Below are 21,560 nucleotides of genomic sequence, written 5' to 3'. Positions count from 1 at the left end.
TAAAATCCAGTGCTGGTGTAGGAGCAGAGAAGAAGAGAACTCAGTTATTGGGTAAGCGGCAGCCTGTAAACAACTTAAAACCCCTCGGCGTTGGGTCTCACTCGACTGTGAAAGGAAAACCCTGATGGTTGTGTTTTCTTACCCTGTGAAGTATGAGAGGCAGTGAGAGTTGGAGCAATACAGACTGCTTTCTTCACTGTTAACATTGTTAGTGTCAGCCAGTCTCATGGTGCTCTCCATCACTTAGGGTCACAATATTTAGGACTCAAATGCATTAGAGGAGATGCCGGCTATATGGCTGTATTTGTTTTGGCTGCCGAGCACAGGGAGTAATGATGGTGGAGGTCCAATGAAGACTTTACATAGCTGCAAGTTACAGAGCTATATTGTGTGTGCTTTAAGGCCCGAGGTTGACAGAGTGGCAGAGAATTTTCATTTTATGGAAGTCATTTAAAATTGATGGTTTTTCACGATATCTCCTTTTGCATTGCTGAAGCAATAACACTGGTAATTGGTTACATTTGTTTCTATTTTTTGGCTTAGTATTATTGCCTTCATCTTTATTACCCTGCATATATATGCGGGATCTCGTGATATACTGGACTTGAATGAAATAGCCTGGAGGCAACATATGGTAGCTAGCAATTAGCATGTATTTACTTATTTTATGGAACTCTTTAATCTGCCCAGTTAACACAAGTGTGCTTTCACACATGTTAACCAGGTCATTTGGTCTATGCCAAGGAATAACAAGACATATTGTCGCTTCTTCATTCAGGAGCTATATTGAGATCCCAAGGAGGAGGCTGGGGACTAAACAGCAGCCCATACTGCTCTTTTCTGCCTCACAGGCACATATTGTGTAACATTATAAAGGTATAACTAACTGTATGCATTATTGACCAAGTGCTGTGCCTAAAATCAAGAACTGACTCATTTGTGTGGCATTGCCACATGAAACCGTTTTTTTTGGGGGGGTTTTTTTTTGGTGAAGCTGTTGATAAGAGGTCTTTTAAACAGCTAGTGCCAATATCTTTTTGTTATTCCAGGCAAAGCTGAATGATAGTTGGAAAAACATGCTGAAGTGTTGCTACTCTGCTCTGCTTTACTTTTAAAATCCCAGCAGAAATAAGGTTAAATTAAATTCGGTATTTTTGCTTCTGTTAATTTGTCAGGGAAAATCGAATCTTTAGTCAGTAAGGTTGGATGAAATTCACACTCACTGGCCAGTTTTTTAGTTACACCTGTTTAACTGCTCATTAACAGAAATATTTAATTAACAAATATCTAAGTGCTGAAGCTCAAACTGAGCATCAGAATGTGGATAAAAAAGTGATCTAAGTGATTTTGAAACTTGCATGTTTGTTGGTGGCATAGATTAAAAAAAAACATGCCTGGTCTAATTCTGTGACATTTGGATGGCAGAGTCAGAATTCGGTCTGAACAAACATGAAAACATGCATTCATCCCCTTGTAGGTACTGCTGGTGGTGTAACGGTGTGTGGGATATTTTCTTGGCACACTGTGGACCTCTTAGCACCAGCTGAACATCATTTAAATTCCACAGTCTACCTGAGTATTGTTGCTCACCATGTCCATCCTTTTATGACCACTGTGCACCCATTTTCCGATTGCTGCTTCCAGCAGGATAAAGGACTTTGTCACAAAACTCAAATCTCAGATTGGTTTCTTGAACCTGACAAGTGAATGTACTCACATTTCAATCCAATAGAGCAGCTTTGGGATGTGACGGAATGGGAGATTTGCATGATGGATTTGCAGCCAACAAATCTGCAGCAACAGTGTGATACCATGATATTGATATCGAGAAAAATCTCTGAGGAATGTTTCTGGCACCTTGTTGGATCTTTGCCATGAAGAAATAAGATAGTCCTGAAGGCAAAAAGGGCTGGAATGCTGTACTAGCAAGTTGTACCTAATAAAGTGCCCAGTGAGTGCAAGTTGGAAGTGTATTGTAACAATAAGAACATTCTGACATTAGGCTGACAGAACTTCACAAATCACTCAGGTACACAGAATATTAAATCATTTATACAACGTGAGAATACATATTTACATATTTTACCAAAATTTCCTGGGATGTTGTTTGAAAAGCACAGAAGAGCAAGAGACAAACTTGACCAGAAACATTTTTGGTGAGAAGCCTTTTTTCGGCTTTTAATTTTCACTATACGCTTATAATATCCTGTTATACTGTAAATTACAGCCATAACAATTAACAGTCTGTTAATGATTTTTAAAGTAATCTAGATTTTGAATTGCTATAAAAATAATTTCTAACTATAAAATTTAATCATTGGTCTATTTTTCTGTACCATCTCAAATGAATCTTGCAATGCGTCTGGCAGCAAGCAGTGGAATGCTGTGTGGAATTCTATTTTTCACGTAGTCACGATCCATGTATTTAGTTTAACTGACAGCTCTCGCAGTGTGACTGGCAGCTATCGCACCAACCCAAAACAAACCAAAATGAAATGGGCATATGCATCAGAGCTCATTTTTATCTAAATGGAACACAAACACGAGAACAAAGCTGAGGTCAGTGTGACTCACTCAAGCAGTTTATTGCCTATAGGGGTCATGTTTTTGTGCAGAGCCATGCCCCTCTTAAAGCTACTGCTGACGTAAAAGGTTGACTGCAGAGATGCTTTCATGGTGCTGATAGTGCTGGAGCAGCAGGTGGCATGCTTGTGTGTGTGTGTGTGTGTGTGTGTGTGTGTGTGTGTGTGTGTGTGTGTGTGTGTGTGTGTGTGTGTGTGTGTGTGTGTGTGTGTGTGCATATGTGTGTTGGAAGGAGCTCTGAAACATAATGTGAGAATCAGCTTCTGACAGCTCTACCACAACATCCTGTCTTCCCATTAGCACGGCGAATGTTTGGCACAATTGGCTGCTGAATTACTGTAGACATTAGGAGTGTGGGACCCACGGACACATCAAAGTCATCAAAAGACTAGCTCTAAAAGGATGGAGGTCTTCTGTGGTTTTAATGGCGGATTTCTTTTTTTGTGTGCAAGGCTTTTAGTTGCCCACATGTTGCACCATGATTATCTTTGTGTTTCTCTCACCAGGGGGAGTGTGGGTGGATAAGAGAGGCCGACTTGCAGCCCTCACCATGGGATTTTGTTGGTTAGGACTAGTGAGAGAGAGGCACAAAATGCCAGCAATAAATACCACAAAATTTATACTGAATGCAAAGTTGTGATTTATGAATTTTGCTACTTAGGGACAACATGGGTTTAAGGTACACTTTTACTGCTACTGATGCTTTTATCTGTGTTGTAACTGAGTACAAACACATCTGCATGCACAGACAGGCACTTTTAGGGTTAGTGCGCATGTTACAAAGTAGCAATGTTACATTGTTACAAAATAACACTATTACTGTGGTCACATTGCATTGTACAATGACTGTACTAAACATGTAGCTGGAATTTGACCTATATTTACAATGTTTCTTTCAAAGTACTGTACAGTACTAAATTCAGTAATCACATTACAGCTTCAGCTACATTGTTACATTTGTTACAAAGGTTTTACAGCTCTGTGCAAAATATAATTATTAAAAATGACCATTATGATAAACACATCAGCATGACTTTATTTAAAAAATGGTTTTGTTTGAATACGTGTAGTTGAAAAAAAAAATTCAGCATCATATTTTCCTACAGGATAGAGTATTTAGTCCTTTAGCTGTTTAGTATAATGCCTGTGGAGAGAGATTGTCAGTGTGGACTGCCTCTCTGGCAGGAGGCTTCAGATGTGATTTAAACCTCCTCTCCAACATGAACAAATTACTCAGGTTCAATTGCAGTTGTTACCAGTTACTGTGCCCTAGTGGCTCAGTAAATGTGGAAACGTTTTTTCAGTCAAAAATTTTGTTCATGTTTATAAATGTTACAAATTTGGAGAAAGCTCCACATCTATAGTTAGGTAGCAGTGATTTCATACTATCCTTGGATAAAAAGGAGAAAAAAATAGTTCTGGAAAAGACACAGCTAACATAATAACTAATAAATATAATACAGCAGGTGGCAGTGAGCCATTTCCTGGTCTGCAATGGTACCTCTCTTGTTTTAGTGTACTCATCATTAGCACAGCAGCTCGCTCTGCTGTAAATAACATCTTTTCAGCTGGTGTCCATCAGGCACTGAACTTGTATTTCACACCCCACATAAAAAATAAACCCCAAGCGTTGCCACTCTGCTAATTCCATCTCACAATAGCAGCCAAATTATTTCTCTGCATGCTCAGGGTCTACCAAAAGGGATAGTGAAGTAATTTTGGTCAGGGAAAATGAGCGCATTAGAGTATAATGCCTTGCTCGGGTATTAAATGCTATTGGTATCAACAATACAAAAACATGTTGAGAATATGTTTATGAGAATGACAGAAATGCATACAGAAAAAGAAGGGACCAACATGGAAGCGACATAAATGAGTAAAACTGGTCCAAGTAGGCTGAAGCTGGTGTGGTATAACTCCAGGTGTGTGGACAGGAGCTCCGGTGCTTAACGGAACGCACACCCCTCATCCAGTGATCCCAGCTGGGGGATGAAAAGATAGCATGTAGCCGTGTACACTTTGCATCATATCCATACATCCATCCATTTTCTTCCGCTTACCCAGGTCCGAGCCAGGGGGACAGCAGCCTAAGCAGAGAAGCCCAGACCTCCCTCTGCCTGGCCACCTCCTCAACCTTGTCCGGGGGAACACCAGGCCAGCTGAGAGATTTAATTTGTCCTGGGTGTGCCCCGGGGCCTCCTCTCGGTGAGACATGCCCAGAACACCTCACACAGGAGGTCACTCGGGGATGGCCGAACTCTTCACTCCATCTCTAAGGGTGAAGCCAGCCACCCTTCGGAGAAACCTGATTTCCGCCGCTTGTATTCACAATTTTGTTCTTTCGCACACTACCCAAAGCTTGTGACCACAGGTAAGGGTAGGGATGTAGATCAACCAGTAAATCGAGAACTGTGCTTTTACACTCAGCTCTCTCTTGACCACAATGGATTGGTACAGTATTCACCTCACTGTGGCAACAGCAATCCATTTGTCGATCTCTGGAGTGGGCACTCCATCCTTTTCTGGCTGAGGACCATGGCCTCAGACTTGGAGGTGCTGAGCCAAGCCTTTCACCCATTGGCTATGCCTAGAAATTCTGTCCATAAAAATAATGAATTGGTGACAGGGAGCAGCCCTGTTGGAGTCCAACACCCACTGGGAATTAGTCCGACTTATTGCTGGCTATGCGGACCAAGCTCTTGCAGCGGTTATATAATCAGCAATGGGTAGCAATGGGTGTCTGGCCCATTGCTACAAGGCTGATGAGTCTGATCCCCCTATAGTTGGAGCACACCCTCTGGTCCCACTTCTTAAAGATGGGAACCACCCCGGTTTGCTAATCCAGAGGTACCTCCCCTGATCTCCGTGCAACATTGTAGAGGCATGTCAACCGAGACAACCCTACAACCCCAGAGCCTTGAAGAACTCAGGGTGAAACTCATCATTTTTGTAATATATATTTATGGAAATGTAACTTGTATGTAATATATAATATATATGTCTTGTAATATATCTATACTAAAGCACTTCTGGATGGATGCAAACTCCATTTCGTTGCCTTGTACTTGTGACATGTGCAATGACAATAAAGTTGAATTCTATTCTAATTCTATTCTATTCTATCAGCCCCAGGGGATCTGCCACCAAGGAGTTGTTAAACTGCCTCAGTGACCTCCTTCAATCTCCCTTGGAATGCTGTCAAAGTTCTGCCGGATGTGGGAGTTGAAGATCTTGTGGACAGGGACCTCTGGCAAGTGGTGATCAGTTGACAGCTCAGCACTGCTCTTCACCCAAGTGTTTAGAACATATGGTTGCAGATCTGATGAAACGATTACAAAATCGATCATCGACATGCGGCCTGGAGTGCCTCTGTTTGAACGTGGTGTTAGTTATGGACAAACTGTGGTTTGCACAGAAATCGAGTAACAGAACACTGCTTGAGTTCAGATCTGGCAGGCCGTTCCTCCCAATCATGCCCACATGAGCATTGGAGCCTATCAAGAGGACAACAGAGTCCACAGGTGGAGCATCCTCAAGCAACTCCAACATACAGGCAGCAAGCTGAGGGCATACTTTGCATCATCTATAAAAGTAATTTTTGCTTACATGTATTATTGTGGTATATGTTGTAAAGATCATAAAGCCATTTAAGGCAAATTTTAGGGCACATACATAAAAATCACTTAAGCTATATTAGGACGTAATAATACTCTGTGGTCTCAGGGCCAGTATATTAAAAACAAAATGCAATAACTCAATGGAGCAGATGTAGTGATGTTTACTTCTTGAGCAAACCACACACTGAAGGGAATTGCAGCTATTATTGTTTTCTCCAATTGCCGACCACCTTCTAGTGTGCTTCTAGGGCCTACAAGAACTTTAGTTTATTACGCTCAGAGCTAAATTCAGAAGTCTGGAACTAATCCACACTACCTAGTGAACTTAATATTTTTAAAGCCATCAAAAAATGTGATATTTTTCATTTTTCTAACTTTAACTATTAAGTTATATTTGTTATATCCACTAGTCAAACTAACAATACATTTCCTTCTTATATCTGGAATTCCATTTTTGCAGCAAAGTATTTAAAATTTCAAGACATGTCACAAGAATTTGTTTGTAAAATCTAAAATGTGTGTATGCAAAAATGTGTCTAATTAAAATAGCCAGTCAAAATACAAAGACACAATTGTGAGACAGGATCTTCGTGTTTTCTTTGAACAAAATAGAAGCAACATCTTAAGTAGTTGCTTGAGCATAGGTGTGTTACTGAGGCACAAGTGAGACGAACAACAATCCTGTTTAAATAACAATAATCATGCATTTAAAAGTTTATTAGAGACCAAATGTTTTTGTAATGTATTTCCTACATGAAGGTGCATGGCAGTTAGGTTAACAAAGTGAATAGAGTACAGTGACAAGCTGTTCATATAAATATAATAAGTCTATGCTGTAATAAAACAGAGACCGTATTTAAAAGTCAGCCTGCATACTCTGGATTATGCCAGTAGAGTATTCAGTGTGCTCCAAGACCTAGTAATGAGCACCAGAGTTAACTGCTTACCAGTCTTAAAAATCATTCATCACTCTACAAATAAATTATTCTGCTGTTTATGTTCACTCTCCTAAAACTTCTTCAAAAAGGCCAAAGGTTTGAAGATCTTTAAATGTTAATATAGCTCAGAGAGAGTACAAGGAAGCAACAATTCATACTTTACTAGAACTGGTCCTCTGAAGAAAGAAAGCCTCAGAAAGTAAAGGAAAAGACCTGGAAGTTTGTTCAGTAAGAGATAATAAAATATTAGTGGATCAGTGATAGATGAACGTACCATAGACATAGAGGGTGTAGTCATCGTAAGCCTCTCCAATTGAGTTGGATGCCACACAACGGTAGGTTCCATTGTAGGACTTGTTTAGATTTTCAATGTAAAGATCGGCGCCGGTGATAACTGCATGGGAAGGTACGTCGTCATCCACCTTCAACCAGTTCACCCGCTGTGGCCTGAAATTAAAACACCAGAGTAAGTACAGGAGTAAGATCACATTGCTCTTCATCAGCTAGTTTCGGCCAGTCTTTGAGATCTTTTATTGATCCCCTATATCAGCAATACCTTTTATATTTTATATATTATATATATATATTTCATATTGCATACCTTGTTTTAAATGAACGGCATTCATATTATCAGTGAATGAATTGTAAAATCAAGTTTCATGCTGTTTAAAAGTGGGAACCAATTAGAGTCCACAACATACATTGAACTAATTCTTACTTAAAAAACCTTTTCATTAAGTACTTCTCATCAATTTTTTTTCTTGATACTTCAAAGCTGAATCTTGGCAGTTCTATTTCATGATCCTTTATTTAGTATGACTAACAACTAAGGTTGAAAGTGAAAATGTATCTTATGTTTATGGGGACACACACACACACACACACACACACACACACACACACACACATATATATATATATTTTTTTAATTTAAAAACCATAAAATGCAATCACACTGTCATTCAAATTATGAGAAAATTAAAATTCTTGTCACATTATTTTATATTCCATTTATTTTTCTTTAAAAAACAACAATATTGTAACATTATAGCCATACATACTTAGAATATGTACAGAAAATGTTAATATTTATATATTTTTTGTTTTTTTTAAAGTAATACTTAAAAAAAAAAATAGAATGGCAATTCACAACAACAGTGTTTTACACTGTAAGGTAAAGCCGATAGATTATAGGGTCTATGTAATATTGAAGACAGAACCTCAGTGATCAGACAGTCCAGCAAGCACCGGCAACGGTACCAAGGTTATATTACCATTTTAATGTACTCGCTATAGGTTTCATATTTGGGCAATATGCATGTAATAAATCTCCTGTCAATCTACCAAATAATTATCTTGTATGGCCAACTAATGATTAAGGATTGGCCCCAGAGTAAAGGTCATGCAATACACACACACAGACACACACAAATCCCATGGCATCCCAAAGGCAACCAAGAACTTCCATCTTTTGAGTTTTCTTTTTCTTTTTTATATTATCCTCCTAGGACCTGCCGTCCACATATGTGGACATCACATTTTGGGTTATTTAGACCAAAATACTCAATTTTGCTCTGCAAGGGCCTGATATCCACTTACGAGGACATTATACTGCTACTGTTCTATCAAAATTCTAACAAATATCCTCATTTGTGGCTCTCACTTTTCTTAGCAACAAAAATCAGGTAAAAAAAACAAACATTTGATAATTCTTTGTTTTTACATTCATCGGGCCCCAATATGCCCAAATATCAAAGAGAAATTAAAAATGCATGCTCTGGAAGAGTTCGGGTCTTAGGAGGTTATAGGTCTGCATTTGTTTTGCACTTTTGGTTATATAAAAATGAACAAGTTAAACAACCCTCTGGACTGACATCAGTATCCGATCTTGGACAACTGTTGCTTAATTGTTTGCATGTTTTGTTCAAGCTCAAATACCTTTTTCACAGTGCAGTCAGTATCACAGTAGCCCACCATTCTTTGTTTCTTTGTTTTCAGAGGTCAGTTTGTTTTGTTTTAGAAATGACTGTATGTTTGTGGTACACTGCGCTTACGTAGTAATACTCTGACTACTAAGATTTCATGAAAAAAAAGACCAAAGTCTATTATATGTGTCACAATGTCACGTTTGTCTTTTTATCTAAATCTCAGTTTCTCTTTTTATTTCATTCCAGGGAGGTTTAGCAAATTGATTCAATCAGTAAAAACACTTCAGTATATGATTGTTCTACAGTAGACATACATTTACAGGTCCTTTTAACAACTTTACCCACATGTGGTAACAGATTACCATTTCTCTGAAGATAACTAACACAGCTTCATCTTTTTTTGTCTTTAGTTTAAAGCAACAATAAATAATGGTAAATAAGATGTATTGAAATGACATCTGTACCTTTGCATACCTCTAAAAGTAACAATAACCGTGCACCAGCCTTGTCTTGAAATTGCAGACTTTTCACGCTTGTATACTTAGAGAAGCTCTGTAGGTGGCTGCCTACCAAGCGTCTTTCTTTGTTCTCTTTTCTACCTTGACTGAGGTTTATAGCAGGGTGACAGATTCCATTTTTATGACAATGAGCTCAAAGTGCCCAGAGTCACAGAGGGTGAAGAGAAAAGAAAAAGACAAAACACCTCTATTTTGCTGCTGCAACTTTCAATGGCCATTGCCAGCTACTGTTATTTCCCCTGAGCATGTGCTGATGGTCTCTTTTGTTGCATTTTGTTGTGGTGTTTTAACTTGTTTCCCTCCATTTGAAAACATTTGGTGTGAAGGGAGCAAGCAAATGGGAGGGGGGTGGGGGTGCACAAAAATCCAGGAAAAAGAAAAATATGAAATAGCTCCTGAAGCTCATTTCCAAAACAAACAAACAAACAAACAAACAAACAAACAAACAAACAAACAAACAAACCACAAGTGTTTTTAATGGCTGTGGTGGATGGCTTGAAAGAGAGAGGACCGTGTCTGCTGCAAGTGTTCTGTAGGTGAAGTGAAATGTAAATTAAAAAAAAAAACATTTAGAAATATGAGTTGTTTTCTCAGATGGAGTTGGAAACATAACCTAGAAGAAAATGTTTCTATAGGTGCATCGGATGTTGTGAGGAGGGAAAAATGAAGCTAGGAAAGGAGGTATAGATAGATGGAAGAGGTAAGATGGGGTTGCAAGGAGAGAGGAAGGGCAGGCGTCTAGAATACAAATGGCTGCCTGCAGTCGGGGCCCCCTGTGCTATCTGCTGGTAATGACTGCACAACTCTCAGCAGCTCTAATGAAAATGACTTCCAATTCCCGGCTCACTGTATTGATTGTGTTTTCATCTTTATAAAATGAATACGGGTAGTGAGCTTGTCTCTATGCCAAGTATGAAAACTGCAGGGGGTGGGGGATTGGGCTGGAAGGGAGGAGCATTCAGGAGTGCACACTGTTTTGATCTATGCGCGCGTGTGTGTGTGTGTGTGTGTGTGTGTGTATGCCTGTTCTGTACTTCTACCTTTCAGAGTTTCATACTGAGTTTTTGAGCCTCAGATGGGAAAGTGAAAAGTGAAGACAGTTAAAGATTGGTTCTAACTTTGATTCATGGTCAAGACTGGATTACGACTAAGGTTTAAATCTGAGGGCCAATTTAAAGCTGGCATTGGCTGAACCTGCAAACAGAGTTCAGCTGTTGATGTCATAGTCATAACGTCATCCAAGATGAAATGCATTAGAGCTGCCTGTGTAGGCAAATGCGAAGGTGCTTACGAGGGTTTCGCACACAAAGATTTTGACAAATAAAGTGCAGTCAAGAGTCACCACTCGTTCCCTTGTATTTCGCTTCTAACAAAGCAGACATTCTTGTCATTTTTTAAAGTGGTCTTAAGCAATTGCTCTCCAGGCTTTCTGAAGGCCTTTCAAATTTTTCACCTCTTTTCAGCCCAGAACTTGTACCTTGAACCATTTTTAGATTAGATTAGATTAGATTTTGATCTATTACATAGTAACATCTGGAGAGTGTCTGATTGGCAGTAGCTTCATTTTTTTTACCATGACTATGATGCCAAATGTACTGCCAACGTACTGACTTTTTAACCTTGTTCCAAACTGTTTTCACCTTATCGATTATATTTCCAATTAATGTATATAGTCGAATATTGAAAAAGAAAATCATGGAAAATCCTAATTTAACAGATATAGATCAGCTGTAGATCAGCGATCCCTAACCTTTTTTGCGCCATGGATCAGTTTAATGTCAGACAATATTTTCACGGACCGGCCTTTAAGGTGTTGTGGATAAAATGATACAACCAAGAGAAAAACTGTGGTATTTTGTAAATATAATAATAAATGCAAATTCACTGTGCAATTGTGTAACTTTATTAGCAGCGTCCTCCTGAAACACGCTAACAACATTGAGAGTAACATCCTCCTCTCTGCTCCTTAATACTCTCTGGTCGCAGGTGGTAATGCATAAATAGTTCTTTCAAAATAAGACACAACTACAACACAGGGAAAGACCCAGGGAAACACAGTTAATGATAAAAACCCTGAAAACCATAAATTTCACAACCGAGCCTCAACTCTCGCGGCCCGGTAACAAACGACTCACAGACTAGTACCGGTCCGTGGCCCAGGGGTTGGGGCCTGTGGCTTTAGATGAAAAAAAGACTTAACTGTGGGCGATCATGGCTCAAGAGTTCACCTTGTAATCGGAAGGTTGCCGGTCCGAGCCCTGGCTTGGACAGTCTCGGTCGTTGTGTCCTTGGGCAAGACACTTCACCCGTTGCCTACTGGTGGTGGTCAGAGGGCCCGGTGGCGCCAGTGTCCGGCAGCCTCGCCTCTGTCAGTGCGCCCCAGGGTGGCTGTGGTTATATGTAGCTTGCCATCACCAGTGTGTGAACGTGTGTGTGAATGGGTGAATGACTGGATGTGTAAAGCACTTTGGGGTCCTTAGGGACTAGTAAAGCACTATACAACTACAGGCCATTTAATAACACACTAAGAAATTATGATTGCTTATGTTTGGTTGCATTTTAACCTGCTTAGAAAGTCTACACCTCACTCAGACCTCTAAGGAAGGAAACTAATTTCAATCACATTTCAGTAATAACTATCAATCACTCTTTCATGCTTCTAATTCCCTTAGCAAAACACTTCCCCGAAAAACTAAATTTCACACACTTTCCAACTTTCAACTCTCCAGCAGAGAGGACAGCTGAAGTCATTTACCTTTGAATTTGAACAAAAGAAGCACCTGCAAGTTGGTCACATTGAGTTTGTAATGTAATTTTCATAACAGCATCTTCATCTCATGACTGTGTTCTGTTCAAATTTGAACTAGCTTGTCAACATACTAATTTGATAGATTTCAACAGCACCAAGTACAATTTATTGATATTTGAACAGTTCAACAGGTCTCCTGCCGGAGGCTCTCAGGGCTACGCTCAACCCTGCTCTCCCTAATGGTTTCATTTGCACTCCATTACATCTCATATCACAAAGACCTGCCATCTAAACAAACCAACAGCTGGGTTTACCGATGATGCAGGTGAAATAATATCCTAATGAGCAACAAGCTGGAGCTTTCAGATGATAAGGCTAGGCATTTCAAAGGGCTTATTTGCACCGAGTCACTGTAAGTTTTCAAAATGGTGAGAAAAATTAGTTGAGGACAGTTTTCTGTTCACAGCTCTGTGTACCACAAATAATCATTTAACTTTAATCACAAAATTGACTTCATGAGTGCATATCCAGTGTCTCGAATCCATCAACATAGTCTCTCTCAGCCTCATACACTTTCCCTAGATACCTTCAGAATATTATCACTCATCATTTAGGGGAAAAAACACCCAGCCTATTCAACCCTCTGCCTACTGAAATTCTAACTGCAAGACATTAGGACCCACTCCCCTCACTATTATTAATGCCCTTCTGCTCGGTCCTCCACTTTTAAAGCAGCAGTAATTAAATACCTGCTCAAAATATCACACAGTAATTCTGATGTATTTCATAATTACAGGTCAGTTTTCAAATTTCCCCTTTGGAAATCTGAAAAACGAACATAGAAGCCATTCAATTACGTGATTATGTAGCCAGTAATGGGTATTTAGACTAGCCAGGACCCAGGTCCTTATCACATTCCACTCACAGTTTTTCTCCCTGAAACTGTACTTTCACAGCCATTCTATCCATCAGCTGAACTCCATCGGCTAATTAGAAGAAATCTCTGCTGTCTGCGAGAAGATTAGTTCTAGAGCCAGTGTTGAGTAAAACAACACACTGTGCTTGTCAGGCTTATGTACCACTCTTAGCTTCCTCTTCCACAGAGTTGTGACATTTGGCATTTCCAATTTTCTAATTTGTCATCAAAAACTAAGTTTTAGCCCATGAGGCAATGTTCACGAGTCACTTTTTTTAATGCCAGGACATGGCACGGATCATCTCGTTACAATTGGGTGAATGTTGAGTAGTGGCATTCACGTGGGTGGTATTTTGAGCAAACAGACTACGCACGCTCCACATGATAATAGTACTGCCTGTAGCACTGGCATATATCAGCTGAACAATGTGGCCCACCAATTAGTAAACAGTCCACAGATAAGCTCAAGAAGCATGACCAAGAGTCCAAAGTACTGACGTGTCCTTCAAACTCGCTAGATCCCCATGTGATTAAACATATACAGGATGTACAAAGGCAAGCAAGCTCCACCCCAGAACCCACAGGGCCCAAGGGAACTGCTACCAAAGTCATTCCACCAGACATGACAGGACACCTTTAAATGTCACATGTCAATGCCAGAACACCTATACAAGAGGCCTAAAACAATAATAATCAGGTGGTTTTAATATTACAGCATAATAAAGGGACTAACAAGATACCCCTAAAGAAAAACTCTGGAGATCTGAGAGATGCTTGGTTGTTCTAAATGGGGAAGACTTGGAAAGTCGAGTATGCAGGATTTAGACAACAATCGCATTGGACAGGCAAAAAAAAAAAAAAAAAAAAAGAATTATAGTACTTTCTGCTGCACTTTTTTCTTTCTCTCACAGGAAAGATTTTCAAATAAGAGTTGACGGCACATATAGTCACAGGCTTATTGTCCAGGAGAGAGTACCTGTAGCCCATTTGTACATTTTGTGCTTCTTTTTCTCCCTTTCTTTCACTTTTTTTTTCCATTTCCAGCCTGGCTCATTTAAAACAAAAGGTAGTGCATGTTGGCCTAAATCACAATTTTACATCACCAACTCTGCATTCTGAAGAATAAAACATACCCAGTCTGATCAAATGTAATGCCAAAAAGGTTTTCCACTACTACCATATTTTCCATCCAAGACTGTCAGCGGATGCAGATTTGTCAGATGTTGTACGTACCTCATTGTTAGGTACAACTTCTTTTATCTTTAGTGCCTTTACACACTGGCAGTATTTTACAGACTGACAAACTCTGAGGTATGATGTTGGAGAGGTTTAGTTGCTGGTTAGGTTTGGGCACAAAAAAGTAATGGTTAGGTTTTGGGAAAGATCAATGTTTGGCTTAAAATACACCACAACACTGACCAAGGATACTGAAAGAGTATGACGTGGGTGGCTCCATCTCACCAATACCTTCCAAAGGACACCTTGCCAAAGACATGCCAGCAGGTTGAGAACAGGCATATCTGTAAGTGGCTGTGACGAAGCGAGAGAATTCAAGATCCTTGGATTAAGAACAGACTACAGTTAAAGGTGGAACCAACAGGAAGAAATAAGAGAGAAAAGTTATGTAGTTCAATCTCTGTATTTCTCAGATCCTGAGTTTTGGGAGCGGGTGTTAGGATGCCTGGGTCGTAGACCCAGGGTTTTAAATTTATTATACTATTTATCATTTCTAATCTTGGGTTTCTTTGTTAGAGTTCTCTTTTATGGTTTATGTCTCTGTGCATCCTTAGTTGCTATCCCCGTGTCGAGTCAGTATCTGTGTCTGTCCTGGTCCCACGTCTCTGTTCCCTCTGTTGCAGTGCCTGCGTGTGAGTCTGTGGCTGTATCCCAATTTAGGGTCTGCAGCCTCAACGATCCTCAAGGGCCGCGTACTCAAAGACCGCTAAGGCCGGAAGTGCGAGGCTTGTGAAATGGGACGGTCTAGCCTCCGTTGCGCTGCCCAGGTTGCCTAGCAACCATGATACTAACAGCTGGAAACGTTTCATACAGCTTTGTTTGACAGAAATGAAAGAGAAAATCTTTTGTTCACTTGTTTGTTTGTTTCTACATGAGCTTTGATCATTCTCTGTAAGATTAAGGTCAGCTATTGAACAGCGAGAGAAAGAAGAAAGAAAAAGAAAAAAAAAAGAAGAAAGAAAAAAAACAAAACAAAAAAAAACAAAAAACAATCGCATTACCTTACAACACTCATTATTATGTTTGCATTGGTGTATAGTTCACTGAAAATAATAATCACAGTTTTTTCATTAACTTATAATGAGCCCTTTTATATCTACAATGGGAAAAGGTTGTCGCTTATGGATTCAGCCACAGCTATAACCCAAAATGGACAAAACCAACAGTATCTCCACAGAAGGTGTTTTCAGATAAATTCTTTTTTTTTTGTTAAGCCACTTAACATAACAGAAAATTGACCAAAGATCCAATTTTAAATTGCATCTTTAAGAACAACAAGGTTCTATTAGCCAAAATCAGATGCTAATAGCAAGCTATTAGCCAAAAACAGTGCATCCTTAAGAAAGTCGATGGAACTAGACAAGTGGAGGACAAAAGAAGCGACAGACCAAAAAAACTACAGCAGAAAAAAACATTTGAAAGTCATGTCCCTAAAAATATGGAAATTTATTGCAAAGACCTGACATAGGACCTCAGAAATGCATCTAGCCCTTAAGTTGATACATCTGCTGTTCACTGAAGCCTCATCAGAAATGTCCCGGTGGAAGGGTAGCTGTCAAGAAGCCATTCTTACGGAATGAAAACAGGGAGAAAACGGAGACGCATGCTAATTACAAAGGATCTGGACTAAAAATCAATGCCAGCAGGTCTTATGGAGTGATTCCAGTAGGTAGAATAGTGAGTGGCAAGTAATTTGTAAATCACGGTGGAGGCTCTGATATGGTTTGGAGCTTCCCCAGTGGTGTTGGCGATCATGCAACGGCTTTGTTTTTCATGATAATGTTCTCAAACACACTGTAGTAAAAGCATAGTTGGATAGAAAAACACACCATGGAGCACTATCAGTCATGGATTGGCCTGCCCAGAGCCCAGGCGTCAACATTATTGAAGCAGTGTGGAATAAATGGCCTTCAAGAAGCCTGGAGAACTATTCCAGAAGACTAGTTAAAGAAATGACAAAAGAGACTTCAGGCTATGCTAAAGAATAAAGGAAGTCATACCAAATATTGACTCTGAAGCTCGTTAGAACCATACAGACTCTGCTTTTACAGTACCTTATATACAGTCGTTCCATATATGTTGCACGTTTCAATAAGTTGCTGCACCTATTTCCCATTTTCTGAGCAAAATATAAAGAAGGATTGGCTCAAGACTTTTGCACAGTACTGTACACTAGACATATATAACGTATCTCACTCATACACACAGACACATACTTTGGAGGTGTGTGCAGTATATGTTATGTTACCCATCAAAAGAGAATAAAAACTCTATGCTTACAATAAGCCAATGATTCATCACTGGCATTATAAGTTATGCCAGTTTAGCTAATGAGAGAACTAAATTTATAGTATCCTCGCCATTTTACCTCAACTAAACCCACTGCTGCTTCTGAGTTCTCAAATCCAGTAGAATATTTTCTGTCTGCTTTTCTCCATTCACTTTTATTTTGCGGTCTTATACTAACTACAAAGGGGGAAAGTCTTTGGACTTATGTCCTTTTATAACTTCAAAGGTGCAGTGTAACCATGAATGGTCTGGAAGCCTCAGATGAAATTAATGCATGATACTGTGAATAGCAATATGCACTCCATATTTGCATGTTTTCTCATAGTTCAACGAAGGCTCCAATAAATCACAAACTAATAGTGCTTTTGTGTTTTTCCTTTTTCTATGCTTGGGTTGAATGTACTGTCTGGCTGCATTAGATTAACATTAGTTTTTGTGTGCCAATGTGCCACATTTACAAATTGTAACATAGACAGCGGGAGGTGTTTTTGGTGGATGGTGGGCGTACAAAGCGACTCTTACACAAAGGACCGGGTTTCACATCCAGACTTCCATCTGTGGTTAGGTTTAGGCAACAAAAGCACTTTGAATTGGGTTTTGATTGAATGTACATAAACACACTGTGTGTCAAGTCACTGTTGCTTTTTTTTACTGTATTAAAAGTACACCATGGTCTTTCCTAAGTGTTGTGAGTACCTAAATGAACGTATTAAAAAAACGTAAATAGTGCTTTAGTCAGTACAAACTCGACAGACAGAATATTCTTGCAGAACAAAAAATACAGCAGTGAGCAAATTTCTAATACCAAAAACCAAAAACATGCTGTATGTACAGTGATGTGCAAAAGTCTTGAGCCACCCCATATTTTCTAGGAAAATGGGAAATTGGGATCTTTGTCATGCTGTGCCACCCTTCCACCATTTCTGATGACTCTCCATTGTTGGATCAGCCGGGGTCAGATGCAACTCTGAGGTCCTGTGTCAAGTCTGAGCTGGATTTTTCCTTTTTCTTTAGGACATGACTTTTGGATACTGTTCATCTGCTGTAGATTTTTTTTTTTAGGCGTGCTTATTCTTCTTTTGTCCTCAATTATCATATATGCAAAGTTTTCAGTTAACAGCTCTATGGGAATCACGATGGTCAAACTCTGTAGTCTTTGTTCAGTGTTGAGCAGCTTTGAAAAAAAAAAAGATTCCTCTGAAAATGGTCAGGTACAAAGACTGGATTGAAAATGAGTGAACAGCAGCCAACATCCAAAGAAAAATTTGGAAGACTGTCAGAAAGCTTGGAGAACGATTGCTCAAGACTACTTTAAATATAATAAGAAAGTCTGCCTCTGAGGAAATAAAACGTGATGAAATCAGGGGTGGCTAAAGACTTTTGCATAGTACTGTATTCCTAATACTACCAGCAAAAGCCCCGTACAGCCTTCTGTTGGAACCCATTTATTGACTATATAAAAACATTTTTTGTTTGTTTTGTTCTGTTTCTCTTTATGTGAGCCTCGGGTAGGGAGGGAGGGGGGGGGTCTTTTTGTTAGTTTTGTTTTTTGTTAGTTTTGTTTTTTGTTAGTTTTGGGGGTTTTTTGTGTATAATTGCAACGTTTTCATTATGTATTGTGACCATGATTTGTGAAAAAAAAAAGTGATTGAATAATCATAGATTTTGAAATTATGTCTTTTCCATGTACAGATGCTTTTTAATGCCAGTGCAAGCTAACTGCTGCTATGTTCATTACTTCTCAACAGCAAAACTAAAACAGTAAAAGACAGCCACACACCACAATGCACTGATGGTATGTCAGTGAATACACTGATGTGCAACTGTTAGCAGGCAGGCATACCTGTTTCACCATGGCTGTCATTAATTGGTTAAATGTGTATGTTTGCGTGTGTTTGCTTGTGTCTTACTCGGGTTTGCCTCTGAATTTACACGACAGTTCCAGGTTCTCTCCTTCTCTGGTCAGACCCTGAGGAAATTCTACCACGATCTTAACTTCTGGTTTGTCTGAAAAAATGAGAAAAACACAAAGTATTAAATATCCAGATAACATTAGTGACAAACTACAAGTTCTTATCATGAATTCTGGTCTGCTGTAAAAATATCTATAGTATAACTTTAGTATCAACATAATGATAAGCACATGCATCAAAGCTGAAATTTGTGGTCAGGAGTAGAACGTAAAACTGCTAAATCCAATTCAACCTGGGAGTGACATGCAGAACAATGAAGTTGCACGAGGCATTGGTTGGTGTCAATCAGCTTTGCCGACTTCTCGCATTTATATGAACTGAGGGAGGATTTCGAGCACTAATAAGGTGTCCAAGGAGCAGGGAGATCCCATCTAAGATCTTGACTATTCAAGGCTTAAAATGAGTAATCTGAAAATCAGAACCCACAAACAACACTGTGAATCCTTTTTGCGGATCTTCAAATGAAAGAAGCAACCAAATATTGATTAAATTTATTAGTTGGTGCATAACTTTAGTCATCAACTTAAGTACATCTAAGAAATTGGCCTCTTTTTTAATGTGGGCTCTTTTACCTTATATTACATAAAGCACCTTCTGGTGACAATTGGAGATACTAAGCCAGCACTTGAAATCTGAGATTTTAAAGGGGACATACAGTTATATACAAACCAAAAGACTTCTGGAACAATCTCCTTTGACAGATGAGACTTAAGTTGAGATGGCTGGTCATATTGCATAGCTCTACCTTTAGGGAAAACCAATCGCAGCATATCGGCACAAACACCTCATACTAACTGTCAGTGGATGGGTGATAAATCGGACTTGTTTTGCTGCCACAGGCCTGGACACCTTGCAGTCAGTGAGTCAAACATGAACTTCTCTGTTCTTAAATTTGATTCCTCTAGAGTCAAATCTGAGGCCATCTGTCTGACAGCTAAAGCTTGATTAAAACTGGGTCATGAAACAGGATAATGATCCTAAGCACAGCAGCAACAGAATGCAGCAAAGATCAAGTAAAAGTCAACATAACTTAAATGGTGCGGTGGGACCTTAAAAGAGTTGTGCCTCAACGGATGCCACAAACCTCATTGAAATGAAGCAATGTTGAAAGGAAAAGTGGTCCAAAATGACTCCACAATGACGTGAGACTGATAAAGTCACACAGCAAACAATTATATAAAGTTATCGCTGTTAAAGGTGGTTCTACAGGCTGATAAATCCTGGGATATACTTTGTTTTTAAAGGTCCTGCAAACACTTTCTTTTCCACATGACATTTGATTTTTCCAGGGTTATATTGTACATGGTAAAAAAATCAGGGATTCCCTGTACAGACTCTTGGGGAACCCCACAAAACACAGGAAGCATAAAAGGGAATCTTTCCATTGAATGTGTTCTCCTTATACAGATGTTGTTAAAAACCGTAGAGAGAGACAGAAAGTTGTTAATAATGGTTAAAATGTTCAGGGCAAGCATTTGAAATAGCTTCTACTTTTAAAAAGACAGAAAGAGAATGGTGCCTGAAGAGCAAACCCTTAAAAGGTGCGAGGATTAACAGGAAATACAGCAACAAGAACAACATCCATGACCTGCCTCAGCAGTGTTCAAGCATCAGAGGAGGCCAGGTCATGTTTAAGTTGCTAAAAGGCACTGTTATTGTTATTAGGACTGAGCTGCTATGTTGCTTAGTCCGGGGGGGATTTGACTTGACATTAAGTAAACAGTAAATTACTTTCAAGGTGTTTTCCTTTAAATTTCCTGCTATTACAGCCTGTGCATACAGATTACAGAGCATCAAACCAGCTATACGTGAGCATATTTTTGTTTAGTGTACATTTTAGTTTCTAGGCTATAAAGTTATTTTTATTCCTGCTCTATTTCTTTTTGCCACTGTTCCCTGCCCCAGCCAACTGATAAATGTTGTCTTATCTTATCTTTTGTGGATATGTAAATTAAAGAAGACAGCAAAACATAAAGCACTAGGAGATGATAGGTGGGCACTGGGCAGGATCACAAGTAGCTTGGTATGTTCAAAGATGCTTCCGGTTAAAGTTGCAAAAGCACTTTAGTAGCTATTACAGCTGGAGAAAAAAAGCATGTAAGAATGCTGTTTTGACAAATCAGTGGGGTGCTTTGACAGTCACCGCTGTGCTATTCTCTGCACCCGTGGAGTTTTGGTTGTTCCCATCGCACTGGCTGTTGCTGGTGCTATCAAAGCCTTTTTTTCACCTTGGCGTAAGAGACGACTGAATGTAATGTTTTATTCAATCTATCAAACGGATAAGGGATTGAATTCGTTCTTGCCATGCACTGAATGGGAAATGGGAAACGGAAGCTCTCGTCTGACTTACAACCTTTCGCTAAGGTTTAAAAATGCCAGGTATGTTTTGGTTGATGGTTCCAGTCAATGAGGTGTCCTGCTGACAGAAAACTGAAGAACATTTGCTTTTTATCTTGCCGTCTGCTCAGCAACAGCACATCTCAAAAGGGAAACATCATCCCCATCTTTTTTGTAAATGCAATCGATGTCACAAATACCATTTACTTGAATGTAATAAAAAGAGCATAAGAGTATTTTTACCCCATGAAAAAAAAAGTTTTGTTCTAGTTTTGTTAAAAATTTAACATTAAATGGCAGAGAGAAATGCCATTCAGTGGAACCATTTTATTTCAAAGTAGAGTAATGATAGTTTACCAGTTATGATGCAAATTATTCTTGTTCTCTTCCTCTTTTTATGGCCTAAATCCACTTTTTGGTGCGTGTGTTTTTTAATCAGCCTGTAGTTGGAATGATCGAGGCTGAGTTATGATTTC

At 39.3% G+C, this 21,560-nt stretch overlaps 1 protein-coding gene across 3 annotated transcripts in view; it reads right to left on the bottom strand.

Moving 5' to 3' along the window:
- cadm1a (cell adhesion molecule 1a) overlaps nt 1-21,560 on the bottom strand; it is a 501,479-nt gene that overhangs the window by 66,913 nt on the left and 413,006 nt on the right. For all 3 annotated transcript variants that reach the window (XM_080866462.1, XM_080866464.1, XM_080866463.1), the window contains 2 exons: nt 18,685-18,781; nt 7,413-7,585 (listed from right to left, as the gene is read on the bottom strand). In XM_080866462.1, coding sequence (XP_080722588.1) covers nt 7,413-7,585; nt 18,685-18,781 — 270 coding nt within the window. The remainder of the gene's footprint in view (nt 1-7,412; nt 7,586-18,684; nt 18,782-21,560) is intronic.

This window comes from Rhamphochromis sp. 'chilingali' (genome assembly GCF_963969265.1).
Source record: "Rhamphochromis sp. 'chilingali' genome assembly, chromosome: 19".
Lineage (NCBI taxonomy): Eukaryota > Metazoa > Chordata > Actinopteri > Cichliformes > Cichlidae > Rhamphochromis > Rhamphochromis sp. 'chilingali'.
The sequence above is the reverse complement of the archived record's forward strand: the minus strand, read 5'-3'. Positions and strand labels throughout refer to the sequence as shown.